The following is a 19780-nucleotide window of genomic DNA, read 5'->3' on the forward strand; positions in this document are numbered from 1 at the left end:
GGTTATTTCTTTATTAATCATAATTTTAAATACTAGAATATCGAGACCATCTGGAGCACCAGCCAAGCTCCATGAGTAGCTGCAGGGCTGTACCGCACACATATTTTTCTGAGAAAAGATGATGCTTGCAGGTTATCCTGCATAGAGGCAAACGAGGCATTTTTCATCCAGCAACTTTTCAGAAAAACAAGCTTAAAAATACCAGACAAATGAAAAACAGACTTCAGCAGTTACTTGCAGCTTCCTGAGTAACTGAAGAATGTGCCTCTTGTGGTTAAAATGAGGGATCTGTTTAATATGGATGAAGTACCCGCACTCCAGGCACTTTCATTGACATTTCACTGTGACTTTTTGAACTTAGGAGTGCTGACAAGAAAACGTCCTTTTGCTGCCCCGAGAAGCCCGCGGTCGGACAGCAGAGCAGGCCAGGAGAGCTGGAAAGGCGACCTCCGCCTCACGTTCCCTCTGGTCGGGGGCTTCCTTTTCTTCCACGCTGTGGCACTTTCCAGTTATCCAGGATTCGCTCTCCGAAACCGGTCAGGAAACCAGGCAAGAGTTGGGTCTCAGGCACCCAAAGCCCATCGCCTCTCCAGCGCTGGGTGTGCTCCCCGGACCAAAGTGAAAACGCTCTGTAAAGACCTTCTCCAAAGGTCAAGAAACAAGGATGCACCTGGAAACCAGAAGCTACGGGCGTGGGGGGGGGGGGGGGTGCAGAGCACCCTTGGCACCCAGGGAACGTCTAGAGAACAGATTCAGAGGGTAAAGGAGCCAGGGAAGCCCCCTTTCCCGATCCTCGCCAGCGCCGGCCGGGCTCGGCTCCGGGGCAGCCCTGCCGTCTGGCAGGAGCCGGGGAGAGACATGCTGTTTTGTTTAAATCCTCCACATTCTTTGCCATTTCCCCATTGGCCGGATGGGGCTACCCTCCCCACCGCGGCCGCTGCTGATGTCAGCCTCGCTGGCGCTCGCTCCTCCCGCACCCACCTCCCCGGCCCGAGGCACACTGCAGCTCCGCGCGGACTCTCCGGCCCCGGCGCGGTGGCTGCAAACTCGCGGGCACGCACAGCGCGCGGGGAGCCGAGGGACTCGGGGGAGGGGACGTGCGCGGAAGGCGCCAGCTTCCTCTCGCCCGCCCCTCGCCGCCGCGAGCCCAGGTTGGAGGAACCCCGGGCCCCAGCCCGACTGAGCCGGGCGGCGGCAGCGGCGGCGGCTTCCTTTTTCTCCCGCTGCGAGCCCTGGAGCGCCTCGGGAACCGGCCCTAAAAAGAGCAGGAAATCTTGTTTACCGCCCGGGGAGAGGAGTCGATCAAGCCTTTGTCTGGAAAGTCAGCATCTCCAGCTCCGGCTGCAATGTGTTCCTGGTGACATTAGCATTGGCAGACCCGCCGGAGAAGGGGGGTCGCCAGGTTCATGTCTGCTTTCGGAGGCGGATCGAGCGGGTGACTTTTGTGCATTCGTTTTAATTTTCGGAAATCTCTCTTTTTTCCTCCCCGGCCCGCCACCGGGCATGTCCTGATCGGGCGGCCGCTCCTACCGCCCGGGGCTACGGATCTGAGCGGTTCCCAGCGGGTCTCCCTCCTCCCTCCCTGGTCCCTCCCTGACTTTGCAACACCGCGTTCCGGGAGGACCGAGCTCGGCGAGGAAGAAGGCGGGGGAGCCCTGAACACCCGGACCCGAACCTTGACATGCTCTCCGGCGGAGAGGAGGAAAACAGGAGCTGAGCGCACCGCCGGGGCTGCTTCGCCGGCCGGCTCTGAGCGCAGGGCTCCGGGCGCCCTGCCCTGCGCCTGGGCGGCAGCTTTGTTGCTTTGGGGGGGCGCCCCCCGCTTCCCGCCCCGGGGGCGCGCGGCCGGCAGGACCATGCTGCTGAAGGAATACCGGATCTGCATGCCGCTCACCGTGGACGAGGTAAGCGCCGCGCCGGGCCGGGCCTCGCCCGCTCCCGGCCCCCAGCCCCAGGGCGCCGCGTACCCCGCTGCCGCCTCCCGGTTGGCGGGTCCTCTGCGGGCGGCAGGGAAACCCTGCTGGAGCATTACCTCCCAAGCCAGAAGGCTGGAGGGGAGGAGGGAGGGGAGTTGCTGTTTCCACTTGTCACCCCAGCGGGGGAGGGCGGCGTTGGGTGGGGCGGTGGACTCTAGGTGGAGTCTTGGGGGTCGCCCAGAGCCCTGATTCCTGGGGATCCGGATGCACCAAAAGGAATTGGCGCGCCCCTCCCTCCAATTAATAAAATGAATAAGGCAAACCCAGGCGCCCCAAGGGTGTACTGGTAGCTTGGGGGTGGGGGCAGAGGCACCCGGTCCTGGCTTGGGCCCTGGCTCCGCTCCCGCGTTTTGCTGTAAGGTCTGGGTACGGGAGAAGCCTTTGCCCTCAGGATCTCCAGGCCCCGAGCCCCGCTGGGGGGCACCTCGGAGCCTTAAGGGAGTCCTCCTGAGCCGGGACTTCTCGCGGTCGTCGCCAGCCAGGGTGCCGCTGCCGCCACGCGCGCGCATCGAGGCGCCCAGACCTGGCCTCGACCTTTCGCAAACCGCCTGGCTCGGAAACTTTGTGCGTCTCTTGTTTCTTTAGCGGCGGGGAGCGTGGTCTGCGGGCGAGCCGGGAGCAGCGGGGACTGCGGCGCGGCCACAGGAGGGCGCTCCAGCACGTGGGTGCGGGCTCGGCCCGGGCTCAGGGTGCTCCGGCTGCGGGGCGGGCGGGGGCTCGTCCTCCACCCGCTGCTCCGGTTCCCCTCTCCAGATCCCCCGAAGCAGCAAGCTCCATCACTCAGGAAATGATGACTCAGTGTGGACTATCCAGGCCCCGGCTTCCCCTTCTTTCCCCTCTCCTCCCTACCTTTTCGGTGCTTTCACAATGGCTTAGCGCCTGTCCAGGGACAGCAAGGAAGCGTGAAGCCAATCAGGGAAATTTGAAACTTACTAGTGTGGTTTAGTGTGCCAAAGAAGCCGGCGAGCCAAACAGTGTTTATGCTTAAATACAGAGCATTCAGTCTATCGGGTATGTTATTGAGTCATTACCTTATGGAAGGGGATAGGTGCTTTCGCGGGGGGGCGGGGGGGAGGTATTTAACCGATAAAGTGGCTGCGCTCCCGGGGGGGGCTGTCTTACCTGGATCAGGTGTTAAGGCAAGACCCCAGTACAATCCAAGGCAAGATCAGAGTAGTTCCGAGTTGACAAAACATACATCCCAGGAACACTGACTACGGAAGAGAAAGGTCAACCCCCGCCAGAATGATCATCTTAGGGTTCCTGCCTGTTCAGCGTTTGAGGAGGTGACGCTGGAGTAGAGTCTTGAAGGATGGACTCCATGTGGATGGCGTTAAGGCTTGGGGGGTGCATCCCGACCATGTGAATCAAGTGGAGGAGAGGCACGCAGTTGTGTAGGGTGGTGGGGGAGGCACATGAGTGACCCCGGTTAACCAGAGTACTTGGAGGAAAGGTTGAGCTCTTCCCATCCTCCCGGGCAGCGGAGCCCGAGCTGTTCAGCCTGGAGGTGTGTGCGCTTCGTCTCTCCCCAGTGACTTTATTTGTTGAGAGGAGTTTGGGATCCAGGAATAATGTTGGTATTGCAGGAAATGCCCCCAAACGGAGGGGAGAGTCAAGAAAATAACCAGTTCTAGAATCTTCTTACTACGTTCGAAATATTTTGCTTCTCTTTCTCCTAGTTGGTTTTCTTCGCAGGCTTTCCTGAACATTCAGGCACAGGTCTTAAGCAACGTATTTATTTATTTATTTATTTATTTATTTATTTATCTATGCTGCCAAAATACCCACCACTTCAGGGTGAAGTAATCACTTTCGAATGTGCAGGTGGAGGATCTCCCCCCCACCCCCCCGTCCTTTCTTAATTGGCAAATGAAATCAGGCTCTGCATGTAATAGAATGTATAATTATGATTTAATTAATGTATAATTCATTTGGACTAAAAGCATGATTCAGGTTTTTTTTTTAAGATTTTATTTGTATTAGTTGACAGACAAAGATCACAAGTAGGCAGAGAGGAAGGGGGGGAGGGAGTAGGCTCCCCGCTGAGTAGAGAGCCTGATTCGGGGATCGATCCCAGGACCCCGAGATCATGACCCCAGCCAAAGGCAGAGGCTTAACCCACTGAGCCACCCAGGCGCTCCCATAATTCAGTTTCTTAAAAAGTTATGCTTTGAAGTTAGTTTTCCACATGGTTAGGGAAGCAGGGCTCAGTTTTGATTGATAGAGGTTCCAAACTGATGGATTTCAGATTTTCCAATCCAGGTGATAGGTGAGAAAACTAGGCCCCATGCACCAGAGGTTGGATTCCTGGAGTCTGACTGGTAGTAAATCCCCTGTGTCCGCACCCCCTCCCCCTTGAGCTGTGTCCTACTGCCCTTAACATTATTTTTTTAAACAGATTTTATTTATTTTAGAGACAAAGTGATAGAGCAAGCGTACACACGCACACAGAGGGAGAGGGAGAAGCAGGCTCCCTACTGAGCAGGGAGCCTGAAGTGGGTCTTTATCCCAGGAACTGTGGGATCATGACCTGAGCCAAAGGCAGACAGACACTTAACCAACTGAGCCACCCAGGCGCCCCTGTCCTTAACATTAAAAACTGGGAAGGAACTTAACAGTGTCTTCCAAGAAGACGGTTACCATCAATTTAGGTAGACTCTTCTTTGAAACCTAGCTTTTGCTTCAAGGCGTTATTTGCTTCAGCCCTGATTCTGTCTACACAGTACTAAAGGAATTTTTTTCTGTCAAACCCCCATGGTTAGTCAGGAGTGCCCATATTTTTGAAAATGAAGAGGGTTAGTGAGAGAACCAACACTGTGTCCATTCTTCTTCCCTGGCCTTATCCTGTTTAACTCCTGGTGGAGGGGAGCATAAGGAGAACTCATGCGCTATTATCCACATTTTGCAGATGTGTAAACTGAGTCAGAAGGGTTAAGTCATGTGCGCCAGGTCACAGAACTAATTAGTAGCCAAGCCACAACCAGAGCCATGGTAAAAACACATTGGTTTTCTTTCTGCTGGTCCTTGCCTGTCACTGGTATTATTTAATGCAGAAAAAGGAAAAAACAGTTCTTGAAAATAGAGTCGACACTATCAACTTAATGAAAAATCAAAGACCTTTTCAATTGTTGTAGAGGGTACTGGATTCTACTATTTCTCTAGGCCTTATTTTAACTCATAAAATGTTCCCTAGTTCCAGGAAAGAGGAGCAGTGTTGGGGCATAAAGAAAATAAAGCTCAACCACGGTCTAGATCAGCCAAGATCAGAGTGTTGGTGTTTTGTTCTGTTTTTTTAGACAATTTCCAAATGAAGAATTTTAAGAGGTAACATCTCATGGATTAATTTTAATAAAAAACTTAATTGGAACTATTTCTTCATTTTCTTTCTTTCTTTTTTTTTTTTTTTGACACACACAGAGAGAAATCACAAGTAGGCAGAGAGGCAGGCAGAGAGAGAGGAGGAAGCAGGCTCCCTGCTGAGCAGAGAGCCCGATGCGGGGCTCGATCCCAGGACCCTGAGATCATGACCTGAACCAAAGTCAGAGGCTTTAACCCACTGAGCCACCCAGGTGCCCCAAGAACTGTTTCTTCATTTATATTCAGTGTCCTCTCTGAACTGAATATAGGCCCATTCATTGGGAAGTTCTAAACAGTAAAGGTTCCTGGGGGCTGATAGTTGGCTCTAAAGAGACGGTTGTCGCCATCTGCCTTTGGAACATTTGGACATGTAGGTTCTTTCACTTTAGACTTGGAAGAGCTGGTGGAGGTCTTCTGTAGTTGAGCCATTTCGCTTTGTGAAGGAGACTGTGGTCATGGAAGATCCATTTCGTTGTCCATCTCAGAGCCCAGGACAAGGTCTAGGCCAGAACCTGGGTCTTCTGATTTCTGGTGCAGAGCTGTTTTATATTGTAGGCCAGGCTTTCTCCCACTTCTCCTCCTCTGGGAGTTTCCTTGCTGGAAGGAAATACTTATCCCTAAGCCCTCTATGCAAAGCGGGGACACTAAGCATCCCAAGTAGTCTCTAGCTGAAGGTGGCTTGGGGACAGACTCTGACCTTCCATCTACTTAGGGGACATCTGGTCAGCTGACCAGAGGGAAGGCTGGGGGCTCTATCTGAAGCTGCTCCTGTATAACAAGTCTACTGGTTTTCCTTGGATTGTGTATTTATTTGGGGCGGCTTCTTTTGGATGCGTGGCTCCAAGATTATGGTGATATTCAAGGCCGATTTGCCCCAAACCTCTCCTGGGTGCTGCCTCTAGGTGCTGCCAGCATCCCAAACCTCACCCACGTTCAGGACTCCGAGGAGCAGTCTGAAGATGACCCCACCCCATCCGGTCCTTATCAGTAAGATCAGCAGTTTCAAGAGCTAAGCACATCCTAATATTTAGGCAGAAATCCTTTTGTTTTCATTACTTGCTTTGGTGTCTTAACAGTTCCTGTTCTGACTGCATTAACGTTAATGGGCATACTTTTAGGGATTTATTTGCGGTCCTCAGGGATTCGTGGCACAATGAAAAATAGAAACAATTCCCTCTCCTCCAAGAAAAGAAGAAACAGAAAGAAAGGAAAGGAAAGAAAAACAACTTTTTAATACAGAATATTATTTTGTTCTTTGCCCTGGCCGGGAGCCAGTACACTTTATCCTGGCTCCCCTGGGTCCCGGGAGAGTTTTCTTGCGCACATTTCTGAGAACAGATTTGGGATTGGGATGGTGCCAACTCTGGAATGACCTAAATGGAGATTCCAGAATGCCCAATAATGCTCCTTATTCCCTGTTTCAAACAATTTTCATGAAATGCGCCTGCAAATGTTGGGGTAGACATTCTTTCGGTAAGAGAGTTTAAGTTTGATATTGGCATTGCCACTGATTTTTGTACAAAGTGATACTCTCAGATATAAAGAATAAAGGTTCCCTGGGTTAATCTCACATACATCCCTCAGGGTTCCTCAGGAACATATTTTGAAAATGTTTTTTAAGAACAAGTACTCTTGGGGCACCTGGGTGGCTCAGTGGGTTAAGCCTCTGCCTTCAGCTCAGGTCATGATCTCAGGGTCCTGGGATGGAGCCCGCATTGGGCTCTCTGCTCAGCGGGGAGCTTGCTTCCTCCTCTCTCTCTGCCTGCCTCTCTGCCTACTTGTGATCTCTCTCTCTCTGTCAAATAAATAAATAAACTCTTAAAAAAAAATAAAAGAACAAGTACTCTTGGGGAGTCTGGGTGGCTCAGTAGGTTAAGGCCTCTGCCTTCAGCTCAGGTCATGATCCCAGGGTGCTGAGATCGAGTCCCGTATTGGGCTCTCTGCTCAGCCGGGAACTTGCTTCCTCCTCTCTCTCTGCCTGCCTTTCTGCCTACTTGTGATCTCTGTCAAATAAATAAATAAAATCTTTAAAAAAAAAGAAAAGAAAAAAAAGAACAAGTACTCTTTTTTGAGTTGGTTTTTTTTTTTTTTTTTTTTTTCCCCTGACTCCTAGCCTAGCTGGGAGGGACCGAGGCCAGGGTCATGAGTTTGATTTCTGGATGATCCTGGTAGCTTTTCTTGCCTGTCCTGCAGTCAGAACCACGTTCCTCAAGCCCAGTTATCTTGCACAATTCCCTTGCTGGTCAGGAGGGGCACGTGGGCAGGTTAATGGGTAAGTGCAAAGCTTTCTCCCCTTAATGGAACAGACAACAAGGAGCAGATGCTACCCTCGCAGGCCAGTCAGTGAAATTGACCTTGCGTGTGAAGGGCACAGCATGCTTCCCCCTCCCCGAAAACCCTAATCCCGCGATTTGGGTGAGAATGTCTGCCAGCGGGGGGGCGGGGGGGGGACAGGACAGATTCTGGGCCTTGAAAAAAATGGACGTTATTGTTAACGAAATCTTAGTTAAAAGTGGGTGGTAATTAACTTTTGCTTCTTAGTGAGTCCCTGAGGCACTTAAAAACCAACTTAAAAACCTTGTGTCTGCTTAAGTGAGTAATACTTCTTTTCAGAAAAGCTCTCATTTCAGGTGAACAGAGAATACTGGTTTTTTGTAAGCAGGTTTTAAAAAATTAATACAGTTTCATCAGTCCCTTTACAATCTGCCGTGCCCCCACCCCTTGCCCCAGAGTGTCAGTTAGGAAAGTGTGTGTATAGGGGGAAGTGTTCACAAAGTTCTTCTTTTTTTAATATAAAAGTGTGCACAGTGACAGGCAGTAAACGTGTTTTTCAGGGGCAATGATTACTGGAAAAGTACGTCGAGGTTCATTGCTTTAGCCGCCTGAGTGAGGGCACAGGTGCCACTGGTTGGCCCGTGTGGGCTTTGGCCTGCTTTCTGTTGCCTGGAGGTTTATATGGTCAAATAACTCGGGGAAACTTTTTTGGAAACTAGCTAACACTTCTGCCCCTGTTTGGAAAAAAAGACAGATATAGACATCAGCTGACTTGTACCAAGAAGTCAGGAAGGTTTTTTGTTTGTTTTTTGTTTTTTTTTTTTTAAGATTTTATTTATTTATTTGACAGAGAGAGAGAGATCACAAGTAGGCAGGGAGGTAGGCAGGGGGGGGGGGAAGCAGGCTCCCCACTGAGCAGAGAGCCACATGTGGGGCTCGATCCCAGGACCCTGAGACCAGGACCTGAGCCGAAGACAGAGGCTTAACCCACTGAGCCACCCAGGCGCCCCATCAGGAAGGTTTTTATATATCTTTTGTAAATTCATCCTGCTGCAGGAGCAAAAGGAGAATTTCAGAGTGTAGATTGCCAACTGCCTGCTCTCCCTGTCTCTTGCTGGCAATTGGGAATTTTATGGTATTCCCAAGTGGAGACTCTTTTTTTCCCCTGGGTAGGCTCCATGGGAGATGAAGTGCAACTGTGTTACTGATATTAAAACTGGAGAACAAATTGTATCTGGAAAATGTAAAGTCATTTGAAAAAAAAAATTATCTTGGATGCTTGACTTTTCACACTGTACACCTCCAACTTAAAAACAGTTCATCCACACAGACAGGGTCTCAGGGCTGCACACCTCTAGTGGGCGCTGTTTACCTGGAACCTAAGTGGGAGTAGTACAATGTGAGGGGGTCCTGCAGCCGGCCAAGGGCCTGGGTCAGCCCTCTGAAGGTTCCAGCCTCTGCTGCTGTCATGTGTTAAAACTTGAATGTTTATAGCAAACTTGTGGGTTTATAAGTGGAAATGGCATCTCCTTGTGACGTCATTCCTGACCACTCCATCTAAAGTAGTTTTCTTCTATTCTTTATCTCTGCACTTAACTTATTTGCTTCGGAGCATTTCTCATAATCTGTACTTACTTGTTTGTTTGCTTGTATATCGTTCATTCCGGTCGTTATCTTTTCAGACTGTAACCCACATAGGAAAATACTGACAACATAGTTTAACTTATTTTTCTTTCATACTAAGTCTTTGAGATCCAGTGTGTTTTATTTTCCAGTTGTAGCACATTTCAGTGCCCCCTAGCAACTTTGCAGTGCTCAAGGGCCACAGGTGGCTGGTGGCTGCCATACTGGACAGGGCAGCTCAGAGGCTTTAACCAGGTCTGGCACATAGTAGATGCTTAATGAATGGATGGGCAGAAGCTGGAAGAAACAGGACCATTTCTGGAAAGCTGAGCCCAGTTTCTCCCTTCATATTGTTTAGGTTTTTTTCACTTAGGTTTTACCTGATATTTTGCAAGCTAGAGATTCTTTTATATTACAAACATCTTCATTTTTTTTTAAGATTTTATTTATTTATTTGACAGAGATCACAAGTAGGCAGAGAGGCAGGCAGAGACAGAGGGGGAAACAGGCTTCCTGTTGAGCAGAGAGCCCGATGCGGGGCTCGATCCCAGAACCCTGAGATCATGACCTGAGCCGAAGGCAGAGGCTTTAACCCGCTGAGCCACTCAGGCTACCCCAAACATCTTCATTTTAAAGTTGGTCAGCCATACCCTCTGAGGAGCTCGAGGCCAGTCTTTTGTGGGAGTTAATGTAATCATTCTGCTTTCATCCTAACTTCTGTAGGAATGTATTTGGTTTCAATTACTCTGTAACAAACTATCACAAACTTAGTGGCTTAAAACAATACCCCTTTATTATTTCACAGTCTCTGTAGGCCAGAAGTCTTGGGATGGCTTGGCTGGATGGTGTGGCTGTTCAGGGCCTCTCAAAGTTGAAATCAAGGTGTTAGCTGGACTGCACTTCCTTCTGGAGCTTGGAGTCTCTTCAAAGCTTGTGTGGCTATTGACTTCAGTTTGTACCCCCTTTCTTGCCAGCCATCAGCTAGGGGCCAGCTCCTAGAGGCTACCTGCCGTTTCCTGCAATGTGACCCTGCCCACGACAGGGCAGTTTGCCCCTACAGGTCCAGTAGGAAAACAGCACCTGCCACTTTGAATTCTCTGACGTGTTATCTCTGACCTTCAGACTCTTTTTCAAAAAGATTGGCCTGATTAGGTCAGGCCCACCCACATTCAAGGGGAAAGAATTACAGATAAACACGGTGTGCCTGCCAGAGAGCTGGAATCTTGGGAGCCTTTTTGCCTTGACAGTTTATCTTGAAGTAATTATTTCTTGTATCTAGGTTGGCATTCAGGGGAGCACAGATGTGTTCAGATCACAAATGCTTGTTGGACTCAAACTGTGTGCTAGGTGTTAGGCCAAGCACTAGGGATGGAGCAGCAAACAAGACAGACATAATTCCTGCTCTCCTAGCGCTTATAGTCCAGAGGCCACTGGAGAAGTTTCACTGCCATTTTATTTTATTTTTTAATTTTTAAATTTTATTTCATTTTCTAAAGATTTTATTTATTCCTTTGAGAGCAAGAGAGCATGAGCCAGGGGAAGGGGCAGAGGCAGAGGGAGAAGCACACCCCCTACTGAGCAGGGAGCCCAATGCAGACTCCATCTCAGGACCCTGAGATCATGACCTGAGCTGAAGGCAGATGCTTAGCTGACTGAGCTACCCAGGTGTCCCTCCCTGCCATTTTAAAATAGATTATGACAGGGGTACCTGGGTGGCTCAATCGGTTAAGCATCCAATTCATGATTTTGGCTCAGGTCGTGACCTCATGGTCATTATATTGAAACCTGCCTCGGGCTTCACACTCAGCACGGAGTCTGCTTTTGAGTTTTTCTCTCTGTCCCCCACCCCTGCCCCCTGTTCACACTTGCTCCCTCTCTCTCAAGTAAATAAATCTTTTAAAAATTTGAGTTGGTACGTAAAATACATCTTAGTAAAACTGTTTAAAATATAGAGGTGGCTGTGGATAAACATGGACATCTATGTTTAGAGACAGAGCCATTGACAGAAAGTGCTGAATTTGAATTACGAGTCCACTGCAAAGTTGTGATCCCCGTCCTCAAGGAGACGGCTCTAGTTGTCCTGATTTTTAGACAGCTTTCCGAAGGAGGTGGTTCTCTTCTGCAGCAGTGTGGGAAGAAAATCTGCCAGATTTGGATCAGAATGGCCACAATTTAGGTCAGAGCTTGGTACTTAGGGGAAAGAAGCAATCACAGCTTGAACAGCTGCTCTGAGGCCCACTGTAGGGTTTCAGGGTACTGGGAGGCCATCACCCCTCCTTCCCACCCCAAGGGGACAGAGGCTGGTGGCCACTGTGAGTGGAAGGAACAGTACCTGGTGACCTTCCTGGCTGTGGCTTCAAGTACATGTCTCTGCTTTCTATGTGCATTGAATGAGAAATTGTGTTAGCCAGATGAGTCCTAGAAAACACATTCTGGAGGAGATGGTTCTACATGGGAGTTGAACCTTCTGCCTGATTCATCTCAGACAGATGTCCTGAAGACGTGCCATCATTGGCTTTATTGCAAGGGAGACTGATGGGCTATTTAAACTCTATCCCAGCAGTCTCTGTGTAGGATGGCAAGATTGTACTACACTAGGCTGGGCAGATCTCCCTGGATGACAGACCCCGAGAAGGGAGCCTCACTGCATAGGACACACTGTCTTGGCCACCGGTTTTACCCATGTCACAGGAAGGAAGCTAGGGTCCCCCCGCCGCTTTCTGGCAGACTGCCTAAACAGCGTTACCCACTGCTGTTTGTTGATTTAGAAACACGAAAGCTGGCCCTCACCAAGATTTTGACATCAAGTATTAAAGTGACTCATTCTTTCATTTCCCAGCCCTCAGACAAAAGGGGCCTGCTCTTGAAATTCCTTTTTGGACTTAGTGGAAGTCGACTCATAATCTAAACAACGTAGGTTCTTGATCAACCTCTAACGTAGGTTCTTGATCAAGTTTATTTAACGACTCTTCACTTTTTTTTATGTCTCTTTTTTTTTTTTTCCTCCTTTTAAGTTTGGGTAAAGCATGACCTTCTAGATTCCTCTTGTTCCTGAGCAAAGAAAAAAAAAGTCACCCTTAAATCCTTTGGATGATATCTGACAATCTTTAGGGTGTTGTTTCTTTCCCAGAATGAATCACCTAAAGAAGTAGGATTGGCCCAACAAATGTAATTTGATGATAGCCTATAATAATGTTGTTTAACTACCTAATCTAAGAAACTAATCTCCAAAGACTGGTCCCCGCCCCTCGTCTACACGGGCACACACGCACATGTGCATCACTGAAGTCTTTATATTTGCTGCCTTAAGGCCAGATCCAGGTGTTTCTGAGCACTAATTTGTGTATTTTTGCAACCCAATGTTTGCAATGTGACCCTGCAACCTCTCCTGATCACAGCATCCCAGAGCTAGGCAGTTACCCTGTGTCACAAGGTCTTGGTTGACTGCGGCCTTGCAATAACTTTGTTTTTACGTACATAATACAAGAGCCAGCACTGTCTGCCTCAGCAGGCCATCCTATGAAATGTGCTGTTTGGAAAGTAAGTGTTTTAAAATGTGGTTTCTGGTTTGGTTTTTTAAAATTCTTTTAAAAGATTTTATTTACATGTTTATTTGCAAGAGAGTGCACGCATATATGGCGGGTGGAGGGACAGAGTGAGAGAGAGAATTTTTAAGCAGACTTATGCTGAGTGCAAAGTCCATTATGGGGCTTGATCTCTTCACCCTGAGATAATAATGACCTGAGCTGAAATTAGGAGTCAGATGCTCAACAGACTGAGCCACCCGGGCACCCTGATTTCTGTTTTTATAGCTTGGACTGGTAGCAGGTAAATTTCACATGCAAAAGAGGGAGAGAAATTACATCTGTGGAGTACCTTTTGGTTTAGTCCTTAGAACAGTCCTATGAGTTGGATATTATCCCACTTTCTCAGTGTGGATCATCGGTGCTTGCATTGCTGGTTAATGGTAGACCTCCATCCATACCTCCATCCATACCTCTATCCATACCTAGGCTGGTCACACTGCAGAGACCACACTCTTTGCTCTGCCCTGCTCTGCCTTCTGTTGAATCTGAAAGCTGGAAGGAATGACAGAAGGTGATCCAGATCTATCACCTGGCCACACAGATAAAAATCTCCAAGATCAGAGAACTTGTTCAGGGTTATCAAAGGAAATAATTGGGGGAAAGTAGTTCCTCCGTTCCAGTTACGCTAAGAGAGCGGACCATGAGTTTTATCTTCCATTGAACCATCCATTTCACCCAAGTATTAAACCAAGTGACATTCCTCTGTTTAACTTTGATAAGTGAATCATGTTCCTTTGAAAATAACTTCTGCAGTTCATGCTCTAAAAAGAGAACCACCCCTACACGTTTGGAAATTATTCCTTTTAATGGCAGTAAGAACCTTTGGCTTTCATACACATCAGCAGCAGAGGTGTTCGCTGATGAACACCTGGTGACTTTCTCAAAATTAGTATCAGGAATAACAATGAGAACAGACAAGTGACGCCATGTTTTTGGCACATTTAGTTGAAAACTTAAAAGACTCTTCATATGCACGTAAGCAAATTGGAGCATATGAAAATCATCAAAATGTACTATTCAAAGTTGTATGTTTACCCTTCCTGCTGAGTTAGCTGCTCCTTGGAAACTTCTGGCTCCCCTGGACTAGCATTGCCTCCAAAGCAGCTTACCACCCACACTCTCACAATTTACAGCCCACACTCACAACCCGCACTCACAAATACTGTTCTTTTAGAGTCACACCTCACACGGACTAAATAAACATTTATTTTTATTTTTTATTTTGTTTTATTAAAGATTTTATTTATTTTGACAGAGATCACAGTAGGCAGAGAGGCAGGCAGAGAGAGAGAGAGGGAGAAGCAGGCTCCCTGCTGAGCAGAGAGCCTGATGTGGGGCTTGATCCCAGGACCCTGAGATCATGACCTGAGCTGAAGGCAGAGGCTTTAACCCACTGAGCCACCCAGGCGCCCCTAAATAAACATTTTAAACTTGATAATTATTTAAAAAGTGGAGAAATGGAGCCATCGGGTATTTTTTTTAAATGATCCTCAAGACACATTTGCCATGATCAAAAATGGTAAAGATAATGAAGAAACCCACCACACCTGCCCTCCTAAGTTTGATGGTGGAGAGGCAGAGATGTTTTACTATGTCAGCACTATTGAACTACCCAGGTACATACTCTCCTAAATCTTCCTAAAATGAACTGTTTGAAGGAGACCACACATGGCTGGATGTGTAGGTCCTGGTCAGGTTTTTAAAGAATTTTTTTAAACTGTGGTAACACACATATAACATACATGTAACATGCATACACACATAACATACATGTAACACAACATTTGCCATCTTAGCCATTTAGAAAAAAAGATTTTATTTATTTATTTGACACAGAACAACAGGGGGGAGGAGCAGGCAGAGGGAGAGGGAGAAACAGGCTCCTGCTTCCCCCTCAATGTGGGGCTCGATCCCTGGACCCTAGGATCAGGACCTGGGCCAAAAACAGCCATATAAGTGACTGAGCCACCCAGGTACCCCCATCTTAACCATTTTTAAGTGTCTGTTCAGTGGCATTGAGTACATTCATGTTGGGCAACCATCACCGCCATGAAACCACAGAACTCTCTTTGTCTTGCAAAACTGAAACTCTATGCCCATTAAAGAAGAAATCCCCACTCCACCTGCCCACATCCCTTGGCAACCACTGGTCCACTTTATGTCCCTTCGCATTTACTACTCCAGGTTTCTGGTCAGTTGTGTTTTGTTTTTAAAGTGTTGCTTTCATTACTTTCTCTTTAAGCTCCTACACCATTTCCCAAAACAAACCTAATACAACTTACATTCATGGGATCTAACGAAATAGAATTTTTCCTGAATTTTTCCTTCTTTCAAGAAAGGAAAATGACAAAATGGGTTCATATCTGTACTTGGGGGGGGGGAACATTAATGACTCAGTAACGTATACCTTTGTAGCAACAGATGAAGTACTTGGCAACTTAAACTCAGGAGTACTTCTGTTGTCATTTGACAGAAAAAGTGCATTTTTAAAAAAAGATTTTATTTATTTATTTTGATGGAGCGAGATCACAAGCAGGCAGAGAGTGAGGGAGAAGCAGGCTCCCTGCTGAGCAGGGAGCCCCGATGCTAGCCCGATGCTATGGGCCTCCAGTCCAGGACCCTGAGATCATGACCTGAGCCAAAGGCAGAGGCTTAACCCAATAAGCCACCCAGGAACCCGAAAAAGTTCATTTTGTTTAGAGTCCTCCCTAAGGCAGGAAAAAAGGACCAGCGCATTTTAGAAGCATTTCAAACAAATGTTCTTCTGTGAAAGCAAAAGATAAAATATTTGATTAATGAGAATGCTTTATTCCTATACTAGGTAGAAATAGACATTAATTGGACCCTTTCTCTGAAGAAGTGGAGTTATAATGTTGGCTTTTTAAAAATTTTTATAAAATGTTTGATCATGTTTGATGCAGGAGAAAAAATAATTTGTCAGTATGATGGCTTATTGATGAATAAACTTTGTAACATTTTCATTCTTGTCAGTTCTCATAGTGATGTCTTCAGATAGTTTTCAACTGACCAGCCAACAACTTGGATTTCATTAGATTTTATAGGACGATGGTTTTGTCACTCTCAAGGAGGAGTCAGTTCTATGCTATCCAGGAAAGCAGTGGGATCTAATAAAATGTTGGTCCTCAATTTCTATCCGGTCTGAGAAGCATGTGCCCCAGCACCTTACAGGCATATTTAGCCTCTAATGCACCTGAACTATGAAGCCTCAGAAGACAACACTTGTTAAACCAGTAATTGGCAATTAAAATAGAGAAACAAGACTAGATAGATGTTTGAGAGAGCTAAATTTGTAATCGCCTACTTGTCTGGACAGGTAGTTGTGAAGACAGAGGCTATCACAAATGACCTGAGCCCCATGGGCAGGTCCTCTGAAATGTTGAATTTCCTGTGGTTAGCACCCTGATGACACAGTCCTCCATCCAGAACATTCTGCAAGTCTGTCCTGATCTAAAATAACAATGCTGATGCTGATGAAAAAAAAAAAAAGGCCAAAAACCCCAAAACGAATATGACCCTTGATATCCCCGCACATGGGTCATCATTGTTCAAGCCTCCATAAAAACAATGCTGTGGGTAGAAGTGGTTTTCTTCATACTTAGAAAGTGCTATGAAAGTAGACTGTTCCTTTGCTCAATGAGACACAGGCTTAAAGATATGAAATGGAGTTATTTAATCCTCTCTCCTCAAAGTGCAGAGAGTTCGAGAACTAGAATTGCATTTAATCATTGGGGTACAGATTGTATAGTGCCTGCTGGAGACCCAAAACCTGTTCTAGGGAAGGCCATGATGCATGCTGTTTCTTTCTTTCTTTTTTTTTTTTTTTTGTATGATGTTTTTGCGGCTCATAAAGAGGCATAGTGTCCAAAGTGGGAAAAAAAAAAAAACAAACAACAACCTTTAGAGTCAAGATTTAATAGCTCACCTCTTTTGGATTGTGGTTGATGGAAACTTGGACACAGCTGAGTGTAATTATGTTTTTCAACGGCGTGACTTACGGTGCCGCAGATGGGGGTGCACTTTGAGATTCCTTGCCAAGATCTGGCTGAAAAGGAGCTTGGTGGTGGTTAAAAAAAAAAAAAAAATAGTAATTAGGCTATTAGTTGTCCAAATGGAATAATCCCCTTAAGCCTTTTCAAGAAAAACATTTCCAAAAGTGTCAGGTGTATTTGAGATTAGCCATTATTTACATGGGTGCACAGCCTTTAACCCGGGCTTCTATAGGTGTTGGTTCTTTTTTAAAAAGATGTTGGTTATGTGTGTCAGAAATCATCTTATTTATTTATTTTTTTTAAGGGGCTCAGTACTTGTTCTCAGATCAAAAGCAGCCAAGTCCCTGGTGTCCCAGAAGCCTCATTGTAGATTCATGTATATTTCATCTGCCCTCACGGGGGCTCTCCAGGTTGTTCTGGCCCTCAGACTGGCTCTTCTGTGGACCTGCAGAAGGATCTGCCCGAGGGCCCTCCTGGCCTCTGTTTCGGAGGAGAGCTAAGAACAAAGTAAAAAGAGGCTGGGGGAGCTGGTGGCCGAGGATAATGGACTGTGGTTCAGCGCTGGAGTCCAGGCCTCGGTTGTAGACCCGGGCGCTCAGGATCCACCCCAGGCCAGAAGCTGCACCCCCGGATGCCTACTCACCACCCAGATCCTCCCTGTGGCACACCTTTTGGGTGTGTCTCCTCTTTAAGCTGGATGATCAGCTTTCTTTCTGCCTTTGTTGGAGCTTTTTGAATTGCAAATCAGTCACGCCTCACAATGTTCACGTTTTAAGTCCTGGTAATTGCTCCTCCTCTCCTAGGGATACCATCCCGGAAAAAGGCGTAATTACTTTCAAACGTGACTTTCCTTTCATTTTTCTCTATCCTTTCATTTAATGAGACACCTTGGCATTTTATCTCCTTGAACCAAAATGCCTAGGTTGCCCTATGTCGGGGTTTCTGGTATAGGGTAGTGCTGTATAGGGAGGAGTATGAACGTGACCTTAGAAGGAGCTGAGTCTTTGCTGTGTGATAGCTATGAACTGATGAGGAAGACTCATTTTCCGGTGCCTCAGTTTCCCCAACTGTTCGGTGACTCTCTTTAAACGCTTCCGTTAGGGGCTGATCACAGGTGATGGGGAGCTCACTTGGCAAATGTGAGGGGTGATAATTGTCCACCCATCGGTGCTGCGTGAACTCTTGGTAATTGTACATTCCCCGAGCTATGCAGAAAATGATATTGTCTTACATTTTATTTTATTTTTAAAAAATGATTTTATTTATTTATTTCACAGACAGAAATCAAGTAAGCAGAGAGGCAGGCAGAGAGGGGAGGGAAGCAGGCTCCCTGCTGAGCAGAGAGTCCAATGGGGGGCTCGATCCCAGGACCCTGGGACCATGACCTGAGCGGAAAACAGAGGCTTTAACCCACTGAGCCACCCAGGCGCCCCCTGTCTTACATTTTAAATACCTTTAGATTAGGAGGACCAGCTTGTACAACACACATTTTGGAGTCTCCTTTCCAAATGGCCCGTGGGAAGGGAATCCTGAGGTATCCACGGGATCTGAGTTTGGCCAGTGGAAATGTTACGTCATAGTTATAGATGCTATAGGATTAGTTTTATTTCCAAGTGTGCATGGGGCTATAAATTGCTTCTTAAAATTTTATTCTCCAATACCATGGTGTTTATGTTGCTATGGTGGTATGTCTCTTGCTTGGGTGTCAAGATTGCCATTGAAAATAGACAGGCCAAAATAACAGCTTAACAGGTGGCTGTACTTTGTGATGTTGTTTGTAAAGCTATTTTGCAAAGAGGTCCAGTGCAAGTAAATCATACAACTGTGTCCTTTACTATATTTTATATCTTAGCCATGCTATTTTTTAACATATTGCTCCCCTTTCTATTTTATATATAGATTTTCCCTCTTTCCAGCAGTGCTATACCAATTTCCTATAGTAACACAAGGAAAAATTTCAGCTCATTTTATTTAGTGGTGGATGTCCTTTCCTTATTTGTGTAATTGGAGCCCTCCTCCTAAAAATAACCCTTCTTTTCTTAATGTGATTCTTTTTATAGCTGGTGTACTCTTTATTTAAATGGGAGACCTCTTTTGAATGTGTCCTTTACATACACACATGTATGTACACACATAATACACATACACACATAATACACACATGTATGTATTATGTATTATATCCATGCAAACCAATTATAGATCTGTTTCCTTGTAGGGTATAATCCGTAGTGAATTTAGAAATTGTTTCTACTGACCTGTCCTTAAGCTTTCACCTGCTATTAAATGATCATTTTCTTTCTTTTGAGATAAAATCGTAAAAAGAACCCTACTGTTAAAACAGTTCAGCTTCCTGTCCACTGTAAGAATCTTTCCTAGAATAATCTTACATGGTGATCATCTTGCCTTTTAGCTTAAATACCAGTATGGCAGGATCCTCAGTCTTTTGGGGGGGTGACCTGTGATTGTCCACCTCGATGTTTTAGAAGGTCCTGTCTTATGTTTCATTGCTGTCTGCCTCCCTGAACTTTTCACGGCTGTTACTCATTTCCCCCTCTATAGTGACACAAATACCAGCCACTTCCACATGCTGGCTCTCTAAATATTTAAAGAAACCTGTAATGTTGTCCTTTGGTTTTCTCTTCTACTGGCCTAACATCCATAATTCTTCCAATGACTCACCTTAGGAAATGGTTTCTGGATTCCTTATCATTCCCATGGTTCTCCTTGGTTACTGACATTTAAAAAATACTGAACATCATGCTCTAACTTTCAGCAACGGGTCCATCTTGCAGGCCATCCCGTCCCTATCCCAACCACTCACCTCTGGCCTGTAAGACAAAAGGCAGGCAAAGACCGTTCTGTGAATGAATGGGCCTGGCTCTCTTCTGATAACATTTTATTTATGGGTACTGACATGTGAATTTCATACAATTTTCACATGTGACACGAC

At 46.5% G+C, this 19780-nt stretch overlaps 1 protein-coding gene across 2 annotated transcripts in view; it reads left to right on the forward strand.

The window, feature by feature from the left end:
• The first annotated feature begins 968 nt into the window (after positions 1-968).
• Positions 969-19780, forward strand: part of PITPNC1 (phosphatidylinositol transfer protein cytoplasmic 1) — a 249274-nt gene continuing 230462 nt past the window's right edge. The window contains exon 1 of one of the 2 annotated variants that reach the window (XM_032870807.1): positions 969-1904. In XM_032870807.1, the coding sequence (XP_032726698.1) occupies positions 1857-1904 (48 nt within the window). In that variant the 5' untranslated portion in view covers positions 969-1856. The remainder of the gene's footprint in view (positions 1905-19780) is intronic. The other variant, XM_032870808.1, reaches the window with a different exon arrangement.

The sequence above is a fragment of the Lontra canadensis genome, unplaced genomic scaffold (assembly GCF_010015895.1).
Source record: "Lontra canadensis isolate GAN:19392208 unplaced genomic scaffold, GSC_riverotter_1.0 scaffold41, whole genome shotgun sequence".
NCBI lineage: Eukaryota > Metazoa > Chordata > Mammalia > Carnivora > Mustelidae > Lontra > Lontra canadensis.